Raw genomic sequence first — 16,348 nt, 5'->3', positions numbered from 1 at the left:
AACTGAACACCGCAAAAAAGCTTGAGCCACTGTCAGCTCCTTGTTTGAGGAAAAGACCATGAACATTTGAATCTTTTTTTTCTTTCTTTTTTTACCTTTATTTAATATTTGAGTGGCATAAAAAAAGTCTAAAAATCCTTCAAGTATGTGTGACTATATGTTTCATTTCAGATCATAAAAAAGTGTTAGATTAATATTATGTAGTGGTATTCATATGTTTTCTCTAATGCATGACAATAACAAAAAAAAAAAACAGTTTACAATACCATTGTCCCACATCTCACATGAAAACTGCTAACTACTATAATAATGTGATTGTAAAGAGCAAATAAAGATTTATTGACTTTTTCGAGGAAATGCACAAGGTTATATGCAATGTGTGATATTTACTTAAGTCAAAAAGTCATTTCCTTTCCCCTCATTCCTTTTCCGTTTACCACTTCACTACATTGTTTTCCCTCTACCTTCTCTGCTTGCTCTTCTCCGGTTTCCTCGTCTTCCTCCACAGTGTCTTTTACATTTCCCTCTCGTCTTTCTCTGTTCCTCTGTTCTCTTAGTACACATGGCAGGCAGTTCATCAGGAAAAGTAGAGAAGAAAGACAGAGAAGAGAGAGGACAGCTCCAATGCCAATCTCTACTTGTCTGTCAGCAGTTTTAACCTCTTTCCTTTCTTTTTCCACCCCAGGAGATAAATACACAGCTTTCTCTTCATGGTTAGGAATCAAAACTGCCTGCTCCAAGTCATTTCTTCTGAACACGTCATTTCCAACATCATAGTCACTTGTAGCATTTACAGTAATTTGTTGATCTTCGAAGTTATCATACAGATCCTTGTTGGAGTTGACAAACATATCAGTCACATCATGCATCTCAAAGTTGGTTTCCTCACTTCCCATTGGCCAAAAGTCCATGTTCAGGTTCACTCTTATCCAGCCAGAGCCTTTAGCCAATCTTTTTGCTTCGCTTCCTTTTTGGATTACTTCCGGTTCAATGTGGTTTAATGTTGTTTCACAGGTGGAAACCAGAAGCTCGGCTTTCACAAGAGGCCCTCCGCCATCGCCTTGTGCCAAAATGCGCTGGGATGGAGCAGATGTGACAGCAACCACAGACTCAGCCAATGAGGAGAGCTGAAGAGTATAGGGAATCCCACTAAAGGCATGTACAGGTATGGTGGTGTCATCATCAAACTGTATCCAAACACTGATGGATGCTTCCTAATGAAACAAGAGTGGAAGAATGAGGACTAAAACAAGGCTGGTAGAAACATTAATGTTAGTACTCAGAATACTTACTTGTCCGTGGTTGTACAGTGTATTGTGAGCATTTACTGTTGCTGTAACAATAGATGGATGTGATGGACTGGAATTAATGGACAGGCCAAGGCCTCCCACCAACTGAACTGAGAGGTCACCAGGAGTGACAGGTTCAGAGGTTACAATGACATTAGCACTTCCAAGCACTCCATCCCACTGGCTTGATATTACCTTGGAAAACAGAGATATGTGAAACAATCGGAGAAGGAAGCAAGACAGGCCCATATTTAAAGAGATAGTTCACCAATAAATGAAAATTTTATCATCATTTAAAGGAGAACTCCGGTGTGATATTGACCTAAAGTGTACTGAATCATGATACCGAGTGTGAACGTACCTTGCATATCTCATCTCGTCTTGTCCACTGCTGTCCGAAATCTGGGGTCAGTTAGCCGATGCTCACAACAGGTTGTCAATGAGAGTCAATAGGGCATCGAAGAAGCCATGTAAATAAATCACTGTTTTACGCCATTTACGAGGCACAAAGTAGCTCCACACTTCATTGGTAGACTTCCAAGGGCCCTGATATTTAAAACGAGACACTGAGAACACAGAAAAAGCACCGGTAGTTTATTTACAAGTAGATTTATACAGACATTTTCCACCAGGAACAGACCGGTCGCCGCCATCTTAAATGTAGTCACGATAAGTCGAGTGTCGAGCACGAAGGAAACTACAACCTGATAAGTTGATAACCTGATAAATTCCTTGGTGCTCGACACTCGACTTATCGTGACTAAGTTCAAGATGGCGGCGACCGGATTTTCTCTTCCAGGTACTGTCTGTATAAATCTTCTTGTAAATAAACTACCGGTGCTTTTTCTGAGTTCTCAATGTCTCGTTTTAAATGTCAGGGCCCTTGGAAGTCTACCAATGAAGTATGGAGCTACTTTGTGCCTCCCCTCGTAAATGGCGTAAAACAGTGATTTATTAACATGGCTTCTTCGATGCCCTATGGACTCTCATTGACAACCTGTTGTGAGCATCGGCTAACTGACCCCAGATTTCGGACAGCAGGACACAAACCGAGATGAGATATGCAAGGTACGTTCACACTCGGTATCATGATTCAATACACTTTAGGTCAAAATCACACCGGAGTTCTCCTTTAATCACCTTCATGTTGTGTCCTGTAGAAACACCAAAGAAGATACAGTGCCTTGCAAAAGTATTCATAAAAGTATTTTTTTTTTTTCCTGCTTTATGTTACAGCCTTATATTAAACTGCTTTAAATAACTTTTTTCCCTCATCAATCTACACTCCATACACAATAATGACAAAGCAAAAGCAGGTTTGTAACAACATTGCAAATTCATTAGAAATAAAACACTTAAATGATTCCATTTCGTAAGTATTCATACCCTTTTCTGGGACACTTGAAATTTAGCTCAGAAGCATTCATATCATTTGTAGATGTTACTACACTTCAAATGGAGTTAACCTGTGGCAAATTCAATTGAATGGGTAAGATTTGGAAAGGCACACACATCTAAATAAAAGGTATGTGACCAGTGCCTGGTCTTGAACCCAATCAAACATTTCTGGAGAAACCTGAAAATGTCTGCCAGCCACCATCCAAGCTGAAAGGTGAAGAAATGAGGAGAAGAATGGCAGATAATTGCCAAATGCAGATGTGCAAAGCTTGTCACATCATACAAAAAAAACCTGAAGCTGTAAAGGTGATTTAACTAAGCACAGTGTTAAGAGTATGAATACGTATGCAATGTACTTATTTCAAAAAGTTTTATTTTATTTTATTGTTTTATTTTATTTTAAAATTTTTAAATTTGTCACAACTCTGTTTTTTATTTTTTTGCTTTGTTGTTATGGTGTATGGAGTGTAGATTAATGTGGGGAAAAATAATTTAAAGCAGTTTAACATAAGGCTGCAACATAAAAAAAAAACGTAAAAAAATTGAAGGGGTGTGAATACTTTCGCAAGGCGCTGTATTTTCAAGGTAGAGAAATGAAAGTCAGTGGGGTCCAAAACAATGCTGGACCCCTTTTACTTTCACTGTATGGCCAAAAATATAAAATTAATTATAAATTAATATATATGTGACCCTGGACCACAAAACCAGTCATAAGGTTAAATTTTACAAAACTGAGATGTATACATCATATGAAAGCTCAATAAATAAGCTTTCTATTGATATATTGTTTGTTAGGATAGGACAATATTTGGCAGAGATACGTCTATTTGAAAATCTGGAATCTGAGGATGCAAAAAAATCAAAATACTGAGAAAATCACCTTTAAAGTTGTCCAAATTAAGTTCTTAACAATGCATATTGCTAATCAAAAATTACATTTTGATATATATACAGTAGGAATTTTACAAAAAATCTTCATGGAACATGATCTTTACTTAATTTCCTAATGATTTTTGGCATAAAAGAAAAATCAATAATTTTGACCCATACAATGTATTTTTGGCTATTCCTACAAATATACCCCAGCGACTTAAGACAGGTTTTGTGGTCCAGGGTCACATATATATTTTTTTTAAATAAATGACATTAAATTTTCATTTTTGGGTGATCTAACCCTTTAGGTATATTTAATTTAGATACCAACATGTAATGATGTAATTCCAGGCTTCAACCCGATTATATGTTTTTGTTTATCAAGAGTAGCAATATATGGATTTTCTATCCTCAGCCAGTCTCTGACAAGTTCAGTCACATCCACAAACCAATCCGGTGATCCAAGCATGTAGGTTGGTTGGCCTTGAGCTGCAGATTGAGCACTGAATTGTGCCAAAATCTGTATAGTGGACCTCTGATAAACTGGTTCACACCTAAGAAAAAGACATTTTTAACATTTGTTAACATTAGTTCACATGAACTAACTAGTAAAAGTACTGCTAATGCATTTATTAAACTTAGTAAATGTTAAGTTTATAATAAAAAATGATTAAATCGGAAAAATATATGAAAAATCTGTTTAGTTACATAATGGACCTGAGCCAGCATGAACAGTTGTAGTTAATAAAACTTGTTGTAAAAATTGTTAGTCAAACTATATTTAATATAAACTTGTAGTGTACTTCAAATCTTAAAAGGAATCAATCTTGTATACTGTCATGGCTATTTATTTAAAGTTAGTATTTTTAAATGTACTATATTTCAACTTCATTATTAAAAATGTTTAATTACAAATATATTTAAATACATGAGAAACAAGTTTCTATAGAAATGACGTTTAACATAAAAACTTGTCAGTACATTTATCAGTATTTTAACCATATGTCAAAGACAATATAAGAAATGACAAATAAAAATACGTAAGAGTGGGTAAAAAGTACTCCACATGTCTCTTTTTATGATTTAGGCTTTGGGTGCAGTTTTTTTGGGCTTCAAAATCTAAACCCCACTAACTGCCATTATAAAGCTGGGAAGAGCCAGGACATTTTTTAAAATAACTCCAATTGTATTTGTCTGAAAGAAGAAAGTCATATACACCTATGATGGCTTGAGGGTGAATAAACCATGAGGTAATTTTTATTTTTGGGTGAACCCTTATAACTATATATAGTATATAGTATATAACTATATCCTTAACGATATAAATTAAACTACAATGCATTTTCAGTTAATTCATTTAATTCCACTTAACATGCAGTTAAGTGACCAAAACATTAGTTCAAATATATTATTTCCCTAATACGTATAACTACGTTTCTTTATTACAAAGGGAATGCATTACTTAACATTAACTACTGGGATTTCACTGTAAAGTGTAACCAAATATTGCATACCCGCCCTCACTGTAGTAGCTCCAGCCTTTAATGGGACTCAGGACAGAGTCAGAGAGAGACACGCGCAGTGGAACTACCGGAGCCCACACAGCCAAACACAAAGAGCCACTGAGCATCCCCAAAGAAAACTCCAGCTCCACACAGATGCTGCCCCTTCCTGATTCACTCCCATCCACGAAAAGCACAGAGCAATCATGAGACACCTGCCAGACAAGAAAAGAGCCATCAGATTTGATATATTTTATACTTCAGACCTGACCCTCTCCGAAATCTTTATACCTTGACGATATCTTCATTGGCTGAATGACACTTCACCGCTGTGGTAACATCTGATACTTTGCCATCAAGTCCCACCGCTAGGACAATGACAGGAAGTGACACAGGCTGGCTTGTTAAAATGGCTGTGTTGATAATTGTGTTGCTCTGCCAAAGAAAAGAATAGGATCTCAGAAAACACCATGTTTTTCCTGTTCTTAACACATATTACATTAACCCCCGGTTTCACAGACAAGGCTTAAGCCTAGTCCTAGACTAAAATGTAAGTCTGAGCTGTTTCAACTGAAACAAAATTGCACTGACTGATCTTAAAATATATCAGTGCCTTTGTTTTGTCTCAAGATGCACACCTGAAATGATTTTTTCCAAGCATGTTTATAAAAATGACTTAAATGTCCTAATTGAACTATGGCCTAATCCTGGCTTAGTCTAAGCCCTGTCCGTGAAACCGGGCCTAAATATTTAACATTTAAAGTCCCCATGAAATCAAAATTAAAGTTTTTTGGCTTTTAGTATGAATATGTTAGCCTTAATGTTATCTATAAGCTAGTGTGCTCCAAAACAACAACAAAATTCGCATTTACAAGATATAAGCATTCAAAACTCTTTCTCACTTCTCACACGTCTCCAAATAGACGCTAAAGCTGCAGCTGAGATCAGTCTATTGTTCACAGAATTTATTTGCTTTACCATGAATGGCACGTAGTGAACAATGTAGGCAATAGGGAAAGATCCAGACCCTGTAAATATGCTTTCGATTGGGGCAAATAAGGTCTGGTTTCGCTTTGTGTCACGCAAACCATGGCAGCGCCCAGTCTGCTCTGGTCCAGAGATGCAAAGCACAGAGTGCATCATATGTGCGAGTTGGCATATATTAGACACTTTTAAAATGACACATCCTCAGCATGATACTGTAGAGTTTCATATTGAATTTAGGGGGTAATCTATTATACTGTGGCTGTCATACGCTGTCAAATGCGGCTTTATGCAGCTCAACGGCTCTGGCCCAAGTAGATATAAATTAAATGTTATCGGCTATTTTAAAAAGGGGGTGGGGGTGCTTGATATGTCCCGCCCTGTCAGTTGAAATTACGTCACCACAGAATAATGTTGCATGTTTCAAGGCACTTCAGTGGACCTTTAAGCAATAGTTCACCAAAAAGTACAAATTTACTGACCCTCAGGCCATCCAAGATTTATATTTGTTTGTCTCTTGGAGCAGATTTGAAGAAATTTTGCTTTGCATCACTTGCGCACCAATGGATCAATGCAGTGAATGGGTGAAGAGTCCAAACAGCTGAGAAAAACATTACAATAATCCACAAGTGATGCAGATAACTCCAGTCCATCAACTAATGTCTTGTCATTAAGGCGTTTTTAACTTAATGATGGATTTGTTTATTACAAACATGCAGGTTTTCACTTCACCTTCACGTTAACTGATAGTCTGGAGTTAGAATTACTTGCTAATTTTTGCAATGATCAGCTGTTTAAACTCTCATTTTGACGGCACCCATTCACTGCAGACTGCAGAGGATCCATTGGTGAACAAGTGATATAATGCCAAATTTGTCTAAATCTGTTCTGATGAAGAAACAAATACTTGTACATCTTGGGTGACCCGAGGGTAAGTAAAATATTCAATAAATGTACATTTTTGGGTACAGTTTCAGTTTGCCAGGAGGATGTAAGGAATCTATCATCTTAAATTTTGTAAATGCTAAAATTATAGTTGATATATAGAATTAATGTAGAATATGCATGGAAATTAATATCCTTACGATATACCTCTGTGATGGGGGCAATGCCCACTACTTCTCTGTCAGTAAAAGAGAAAAAGCTTGTCGCTGTCCCGTGTGGTGATACCGCAAACTTGCGTGTCGTGTACTCCACCCACCAGCTAGCAGTGACAGCCATCGCTATGCCAAAGTTTCTGTGTAAAGCCTCAAATGAGAGACAGGATACCTGGCTTAGAGCAGAATTGCTGTAACAGAAGGAAAGTGACAAAGACAAAAATGTAAGGATAGATGTCAGATTATACTTTGAACTAGTTTTAGCAGGGCTGACAACTTCAGTTTGGAGTTAGTCACCCACATTGGGATGAGAGTCCTTTTTTCTTTTTTTTTTTCCCCATAAACTGTAAAATAGCTGCTGCAGTGCGGCAAAACAAATAACTGCTAATGCTAACTTATTTCTATGTATGCTACACAGCATATTAAGCCTAACCATAGTGTGTTCGCATGGTACAATAATTATTTCTCTTACCCGGTGCTATCTGGAAGGGTACCAGTGCTCTGGCTAATGATGGAAATAACATCATGTTTTGAACCCTTTGTCCTTTCCACATTAACCATCCATAGGTCAGAGTTTGTGACTGGGTGGACCTCTATAGACAACAGCCCTTTTTTCACTTTCAATCTGGAAAATAAAATTGTGAACCATCATATACAATACATTATAGCATAAAATGTGCTGAGAAATTTATTGTAATGATAATAATGTTACCTAATGGTCAGGGACTCCACACTAAAATTTGCCTTCAGGTTTATTGACACTCTAACTGGCTGTCCAGCTCGAACAGGCCCTTTGCTGTAGACAATTAGCACATTGGAATCCAACCAAAGTTTCTCTTCCGCTTGTCTGTTTAAACATTCAGAGCTCTGCCGAGTCTTGTTGAGCTGTTGGTCTTCAAGTCCCACAGGACCTATATAGTACAACTTCCTCTCGGACAGCTGCAATACGTCCTCCACACATCGAGGAGGTCCAACTTTAGGATTGGACACAACGTCAAAGGAAGAGTAGTAGAGCTGAATTTGATCAGACTGGCCTCTGAGTCCTCCTGGCACGTATGGATGCCTTTTTCCACGGTTACGAGAACGAGAGCGGTTTCTGCTCAAGTGGCGTCGCTTGAAAATCTGGTCCAGGTTTGCCTTGATGTTCTGAATAGGCTCAAACCAGTCGTTCGAAAGTGTTAAAGTGACAACACATAACCCAAAAGGTGGCTGAGAAGAAATGGAAAAATACTAAGTTGACTGGCATATGGCTAAGTAAATAAATCTGCTATATATATTCATTTGAGGTCAAAAGTTTACATACACCTTGCAGAATCTGCAAAATGTTATTATCCCAAAATAAGAGGGATCTTACAAAATGCATGTTATTTATTTACTACTGACCTAAATAAGATCTTTCACATACAAGATGTTTACATATCGTTCACAAGAGAAAATAATAGTTTATAAAAATTATGCCAGTCAAAAGTTTACATACACTTGGATCTTAATACTGGGAAAATCATTCAGGTCCCACAAACTCTTTGGTTTTTCAGCATTTTTGTGCATTTGATTACTTTCCAACAATGCGGACAACTGAGGGACTCATATGTCACTATTACAGAGGGTTCAAACGCTCACTGATGCTTCAGAAGGAAACACGATGCATTAAAAGCCAGGGAATGAAAACTTTTTGAATTTGAAGATCCAGGTAAATTGAACTTGTTTTGTCTTCTAGGAAACATATAAGTATCTTCTGAATGGCAATACTAAGTGAAAAAAAAAATCTTAATGCATCGTTTTTTTCTTCTGAAGCATCAGTGAGTGTTTGAACCTTCTGTAATAGTTGCATATGAGTCCCTCAGTTGTCCTCAGTGTGAAAAGATGGATCTCAAAATTATTGGAAAGAGTTCAAATACACAAAAATATGCTAAAATATTGTGGGACCTGAAAGATTTTTCTGAAGGAACAGCAGAAATTTGAACTGTTTAGGACAAACAAGGGACTCATGAACAACTATCACTAAACAAAAAAACAGTATTAAGAATCAAGTGTATGTAAACTTTTGAAGGGGGTCATTTTTATAAATTCAACTATTATTTTCTCTTGTGGACTATATGTAAACGTCTTTTATGTGAAATATCTTAATCAGGTCAGTACTAAATAAAAAATAACATGCATTTTGTATGTTTCCTCTTATTTTGACAAAATAATAAAAATTTCGCAGATTCTGCAAGGTGTATGTAAACTTTTGACTTCAACTTTATATACTGGTTAAAAGTGTAAAATAATTTGATCAAAAATACAGTAAAAACATTAATATTGTGAAATATTCGGTTTATTGACTGTTTGATAGAAATCTTCTCTTATAATGCTGTCCTGATCCATATGTGGTGTCTTTGACTAGCAGTACCTGAGTGATACAGGAAGCTTTCTGTTCTTCAGTCTGTTTGAAAGCGTGGAGAGTAGCGCAGGTGCCTCTGTTAACATCACCCCTCATATGAAACAATACTCGCACCTTATACCGCTCTCCTCTGTCACCCTCCATCTCTTTCACAACGGTTTTGGAAAGAAGTGATGCAGTGAGAGATGGAGTCAGGGGAGGAATGGGTTCAGACATCACCTTGAGAAAAAAAGAAGTGGTAGAACAATATAAGTACTTTTACTTATTTTTGAAAATGAGATAAACGTCATAAATTATAGTCGAGACTACAGTACCTGTGTGATGGTGTAGGAACCAAATGAAGCACGGAGAAGAGGTTTGGAGGCTGTTCCAGATGGAGGCATGAGCAACAGGGACTGAGTGGAGGTGAAGGGACTGGAGTTGGTGAAGAGAAGGCCCAGATCAGCCTGAGAGAGGGGGAGAGACTGCCATGGTGAGGGAACAGTGACCCGGGCCGGAAGCGATGGGGAGGGGGGTGTCTGACAATGGCCTTTTGATGGAGAAAATGGAGAGTTGGGCTATTAGTTTGTGGGCCTCACACATTAACAGCAACATAAAACTTTGATTTACAAGTTGATTTTTCGTCGCAACCTTTTTCACTATATAGAACCTTTTCTGCAATGGAAAGATTTTTAAGAGTGTATGTTATGGAGTGCTTTGGAGAGTATTTTAAAAAAAAAGTCAAACTTACAGAGGGTTATGAGCAAGTGAAGGGTGACCAGTTTCATAATAGAAGACTTCCATTTGAGTCCAGAAAGACTCATTACATCCATAACAACCTGTAATAATAAAATTCCTCCTGTAGTCAATATAAACAGTTGTCAAATTTTATTGTTATTAAATTATCTATTAAACAAACCTATTAAAGGAATAGCCTAGCCAAAAATGAAAAATTTGTTGTAAATGTAACCTCCCTTAGGTCATTCAAGATGAGTAGATGAGTTTTTAGTTTTTAGATTTAGAGAAATTTAGCATCGCTTGCTCACCAATGGATCCTCTGCAGTGAATGGGTGCCGTCAGAATGAGGGTCCAAACAGCTAATAAAAACATCACAGTAATCAACACGACTCTACAGTCCATCAGTAAATGTCTTACAAAGTGAAAAGCTGTGTGTTTGTAAGAAACAAATCCATCATCAAGGCATTTTAACTTTAAATCTTTGCGTCCATAATCCATAATAATGCTTCCTCCAGAGGAAAAGTTCATCCCCTGTTGTCCTCTCACATCAAAATCCACCAACACAGTTGTTTAGAACAGTTTTTAGTCAGAGCTTGATCTGTAGATATTTGTCTCCTGATTTAGATGAGATGCGGTTTTCACTGGAGAAAGCAGTAATATAGATTGATGATTAAAGTTCAAGTTAAAGCATCCTAATAGATTGTTCTGGTTGTGCTGATTACTTGTGGATTTTTGGGATGTTTTTATCAGCTGTTTGAACTCTAATTCTGACGGCACCCATTCACTGCAGTGAATCCATTAGTGAGCAAGTGATGCAATGCTAAATTTGCTCAATTTTCTTTCTTCTTCTATGTTCTGTTGAAAAAACTCATCTACATCTTGAATGACCTGAGTGAGGTTCAATTTCCAGCAATTTTTTGGTGAACTATCCCTTTAATATCATCCATTAAAATACTAATAATACTCATCTCAAATACAAATTAATTACAAAAACTGACAATTTCAGATAAATAACATAGTTTAAAGAAAAAAATAAAACAAAAAAGTGTATCACACTACAACATTTCCAAAAAGTTTGTACTTGCCTCAACGGTCCTTTCAGATGTGCAAAACCGAAAGTAAGATATCACGCTTCTCTCACAGACATGCTCAGTCCAAAGTGTGATTTCGGTTATACATCAAGTTTCATCAATCCATCTTCTGTCAGGATGCTTGCTTCTATGCTTTGGAAGTTTTTTCTTATTTGTGTGAATATAAAAGTAGTTCAAGTTAAGATATTTCAGAAGTATCCAAATGATTTTAAAAGCCTCCTTTCCTTGTTTTCATGGGTTGTTTTTCTCTCTCTTTCTGTCATTTGTAGCTCAGCACTGCTTCGCTCTGTCACTCTCTCTGTCCCTCTTTGGCTGGTGTGCTGGATTCACACAATACGGATTTATTCATTTTAAATGGTAAATAATCCTCTCTCTTCCACTTTCCCTCAAATCTCCCCCTCCCCCTTTTTTTCTCTTTATTTCTTGGACATTCTGTCTCACCAAAGATAGTAGACGTCCTTCCAAGAAACTCCTGTTAAATCTGAAGATGCTATGCCATCTTAATCTCTCTCTGGATCATCTATATTCCAGTTTACTATATCTAAAGAAACTTGCAGAATTTATGTTGTAACAAATGGTTGAGTTTCTGCACATACATTAAAGTAATGGGATCTCAATGCTTTGAATGTTTAATTTCAGCGGCTTAATGATTAGTAGTGCATGAGGGAGAAATGCTGCAGACGCCGGCATTAAAGGCAAAATCCTATTAGCAAGAATGAGGGCATTATGCATCTGAAAAAATAAAAGTATTTAATCACACCACGGTCTCTTTTTCCATCTAATCTTTCTCTGTTTTCTTCACTGAGAATATCGAAATATATAAAATCTAAATGTATCATATGAACTGTTGCACATGCCTTTATCCCCATTTATTATCGTGTCTCTCTGAGTCATATCTTGAAAATTGAAATCTGCTCAATTTTCAAACTTTTCACTTTTAAGAATTAGTAACAGTCTGTGTTGGGTTTATCTGAAGATTTATGTGAAACACACTGTGTGCAGGTAACAAGTAGGTTTTCTGTCAGTGTCACAAGTGTTTTGTGAGAAATGACGGATGGATGCACTAGATATTTTATCCAGCATGGTTAATCTGTGCATGTAATCTGTTGTCATCTGTCATTGTTCTCTGCTGGAACCTCATTTAAACTACAGATTTAATCCTTCACTCTGACCTGAGGATGAGGAGGAGACGACACTTATCCGCCCACCGCACACACAACACACACTCTCCCACGAAACCCGCTTTTGCTTGCATTCTCTCGGCTTTGTATTTGTTCTCAAATATGAAGAGAGACTAAAGCAGCTGCAAAGACAAAGCCACATAGCAATAAAAAAGGCTGAACAGAGCTGAAACAAACCATCTTGAACTGCTTGAACTTGCATGCAAACACTCACAGAAAGGTTTAGGCAGAAACCCACCAAGCGTTTTAACTTTCTCTCTCACTTGTGCACTTAGAAAGAAAGTTTAGCTACCATCAGTCAGGCGACTCATAAGATTTTAAGCTGTTGTGATATTAAACCCTCTATGAGTGCAGTATTAAAAAATCAACTGGGTCAGAGAGAGAGAAAGAGTGGAGAAAAAATTACAAGAAAAAAGGAAAGACAGAAAGAAAAGACAAAGAAACCAAAAAGAATGAGCACATTGAGTCTTCAGTATATTTAGAGCATGAGCGACAGAAATAACACAAACAGGAAGTTAATAGAATTACGACAGGAAACCACATTGCTGCAAAATTCTGCATTAACACCACATTCCCTCTTCCAACCTTAACACAGCTTCCATATTACCTCAGAAGATGTTTCTCATCAAATTTCTTATTTTACACTGTAAAATGTTTTCACCAGATTCAACTTAAAAATCTAAGTTCAGCAGCTGCTTTAAGTTTTTAAGTTAAATCAGCTTAAAACTAGAAGTCGTTTTAACTTATTACAATAAAAATGAGTTGATTTAACTGGTGAGTTTAAATGACTTAAGTTGATTTAACTTACAATTTTAAGGCAGCTGCTAAACTTAAGTTTTTAAGTTAAAACTGGTCAAAACATTTTACAGTGTATGTATACATTTACTCCCGATTTCATTCCGATTCTGCAACCAAATCAAAAGTCACGAAGATCTAAATAATTGTCTTTTAGTTTATTTAAAATAATTCAATAATTCAAAAATCAATTCTCTTGCATAAATAAACAGTTTTTTTAAGGCCAACGTCTTTTAGGACATACGCAAAATCCCAGTATTTAAAAAGAACATCATAAAACACACACAGCAAAACCAAGTCATTACAGAACAACAAAATGCATAAAAAGAAGCCTGCTATGCTATAACAAATAAGCGCTTTTGCAATTATGTTGAAACTAAATTATTATTTTTATTTGATCCTAAATGGATTTCTCAGTTATACAAAGTTCTCAAAAATATTTACACTTTTCTTGACTTGTCAAACGACTGCTCAAATCAGCCGAAGCCATGTAACGTAAAACAATCTGCTGATTGTAGATGACGAGAGAGTCGTGCTTAGGGTCAGTATGTTTTTTTTGTTTTTTTTTGTGAGCACAGGCCTTCAGCTGTAGCCATATGAGTCATAGTCACTGTTTCTGTTGGATGAGGGTTCTCTGCTCTGGTTTACCGTCAGCCTCTCCAAACCTGACAACACAGATAAATAAGAATGGGTACCAGTGTGTGCATGCCACTTTTCACGTACAGAGTTTGAAACTCACCATACTTCTTCAGTCGCTTGATCATATTAAGAATTGCAAATCAATTTTGTATTACAAGTTTTCTGAAACGTCGCATTCATTGCATTATCTAATTAAATACGCACTCATTTTACATTCATGCTTCGTTTTGTTGACAAATTAGAGTCATATGTGCAGAGGGGATCTTTTTTTTGGTAACTCCATATATCAGAAAAACAGCCAAAAATAAAAAATAAAAGTATAAAATCAGGTGAATTATATTAAAAAACCCTTCAGTAAAAAACGTAAGAATATAGATGAGAATAAAACTGGAAGATTTGGTGCATGTTAGTGCTGCTAAAGTAGAGATTTCTGGCTAAGCGCATCAGAAAAAAAAAATCTGAAAATGTGAGAAAAAATATGCATTGTAATTGAAATTAATAGACACAAATACATTATTTTAATACAAATAATTTTGATAATTCTTTTATTTCCACTAGTCTAAAAGGATACATGTTATGGAAACAAAATAGCTCATAAATCTCAAATCAATTGGTCAGAATTCACTAACCTCGGGAGCCGAACTAAATGAGCCGTTTTACTTTCTATTCATTGCACACTACCAGTCAAAAGATTTTTTATGCTATTCAAAGAAGTCTTTTCTGTTCACCAAGCCTGCATTTATTTGATCCAAAGTACAGCAAAAACAGGAAAAGTTTGAAATATTTTTACTATTTAAAACAACTGTTTTCTATTTGAAAATATTTTAAAATGCAATTTATTCTTGTGGTCAAAGCAACATTTTCAGAATCATTACTCCAGTCTTCAAAAGAAATCATTGAAATATACTGATTTGCTGTTCAAAAAAACATTTATTATTGTCATGTTGAAAACAGCTGAGTAGATTTTTTTTTTCAGGTTTCTTTGATGAATAGAACGTTCAGAAGAACAGCGTTTATCTGAAATAGAAATCTTTTGTAACATTATAAATGGCTTTATCATCACTTTTGATCCATTCAAAGCATCCTTGCTAAATGAAAGTATTAATTTCTTTTAAAAAATAAATAAAAAATAAAATAAATAAAAATAATTACTGACTCCAAGCTTTTACATGGTATAGTGTATAATGTTACAAAGCTTTTTATTTTAGACAAATTATGACCTTTTGATATTTCTATTGATCATAGAATCCTGAAAAATATGTACTCAATGGTTTTAAATATTGATAATAATAACAAACGTTTCTTGAACAGCAAATCAGCATTTTAGAATGATTTCTGAAGGATAATGGAAGTCTGGAGTAATCTTGCAGAAAATTTGATCACAGGAATAAATTTCATTTTAAAATATATTCAAATAACAGTTATTTTAATTGGTAAAAATATATCACAATATTACTGCTTCTGCTATACTTTGGATCAAATAAATGCAGGCTTGGTGAGCAAAAGAAATTCTTAAAAAAAAAAAAAACATTTAAAATCTTAAATTAAAAACTTTTGACTGGTAGTGTAGATTATTAAAATGATAAGAGAAAGTCATAATTGACAACTGACGATGATATAGATACTGTCATGTGAACTTAATTTTATGTTAGGTAATAGTTCTCACAACCAAAAAAGCACAAGTGTGATTTGTATTGCTGGGCAGCCTGAATGAAAAGTCCAATACATCATAATACTCAATTCATCATTATGTAATTGAGTACAAAGTAAATGAGCATGAATGCGAGTGACAGATTAATAGAAAGAGTGCAGAACGGTCAGCATCGAGAGAAAGAGAGAGATTACTCACCAGGAAAGGACTGTCTCTTTTCTGTGTTTTTGTTTGGAGGACCTTGACCTCTGTGATAGCACACTTTAAAAAAAAAAGACACAATGTTGAATCTTTTCTAAACAGCCAGTTATGAATGTGTTCATGTGTGAGATGATGACTCACCGCTTGAGTCGGGCCGACCCAGCGACTCTGCCGTTTTTGTGAAACTGCATCAAACGACATAAAATTAGTCAGATTAGTCAGAGCATTTGATTTAGGATTTTGGGGGGAAAGGAAAAAACAGGAAAATGTGAAATTCAAATAATATATTTTTTAACTATATAAAGTTGTTTGTTGAAATACTGATTTCAGATCACATTACATAAGTGAGATCCAAACACGTAAAATCACTAGTCTTAATGCTTTTACAAATTATATTCTGAGCAAAACAATTTGAGCAAAAGATTAAATTGAAAATTAACATTAATTTGATCATTTGTTAGACTGTGGAATTCAAGCTTCATGAGCTCTTTTGTTTTAATGGAAGAGGAACATCTGACCATCTGTACAAAAAGTTCACATGATCAGT

The 16,348-nt window shown here is 35.7% G+C and overlaps 1 protein-coding gene and 1 long non-coding RNA gene across 2 annotated transcripts in view; both read right to left on the bottom strand.

Annotated features, from left to right (window-relative positions):
- Positions 1-106: 106 nt before the first annotated feature.
- Positions 107-11,633, bottom strand: tmem132a (transmembrane protein 132A). The gene is made up of 12 exons (XM_073843083.1): positions 11,329-11,633; positions 10,257-10,344; positions 9,841-10,055; positions 9,536-9,745; positions 7,856-8,352; positions 7,616-7,768; positions 7,139-7,334; positions 5,354-5,497; positions 5,075-5,277; positions 3,892-4,114; positions 1,293-1,484; positions 107-1,214 (listed from the first exon to the last, which is right to left on the bottom strand). The coding sequence occupies exons 2-12, from the start codon at positions 10,336-10,338 to the stop codon at positions 396-398; spliced, it is 2,934 nt and encodes a 977-aa protein (XP_073699184.1). The 5' UTR covers positions 10,339-10,344; positions 11,329-11,633; the 3' UTR covers positions 107-395.
- Positions 11,634-15,931: 4,298 nt separating this feature from the next.
- The window catches only part of LOC141336244 (uncharacterized), a 1,595-nt gene continuing 1,178 nt past the window's right edge, over positions 15,932-16,348 (bottom strand). The window contains exon 3 of the long non-coding RNA XR_012355696.1: positions 15,932-15,986. This is a non-coding gene — a long non-coding RNA (uncharacterized lncRNA). The remainder of the gene's footprint in view (positions 15,987-16,348) is intronic.

Source organism: Garra rufa, chromosome 6 (assembly GCF_049309525.1).
Source record: "Garra rufa chromosome 6, GarRuf1.0, whole genome shotgun sequence".
NCBI classification, from domain to species: Eukaryota; Metazoa; Chordata; class Actinopteri; order Cypriniformes; family Cyprinidae; genus Garra; species Garra rufa.
This window is presented reverse-complemented; position numbering and strand designations above follow the sequence as displayed.

Bases quoted from the DNA above. Each gene is read 5' to 3' on its own strand.
- tmem132a (XM_073843083.1), bottom strand. From the start codon at position 10,338: ATGGATGTAATGAGTCTTTCTGGACTCAAATGGAAGTCTTCTATTATG. The intron at 10,056-10,256 runs GTAAGTTTGACT...CTCCATCAAAAG, and splicing joins TCACTTGCTCATAACCCTCT to GCCATTGTCAGACACCCCCC. The intron at 1,215-1,292 runs GTAAGTATTCTG...TTGTTTCATTAG, and splicing joins CACTGTACAACCACGGACAA to GAAGCATCCATCAGTGTTTG.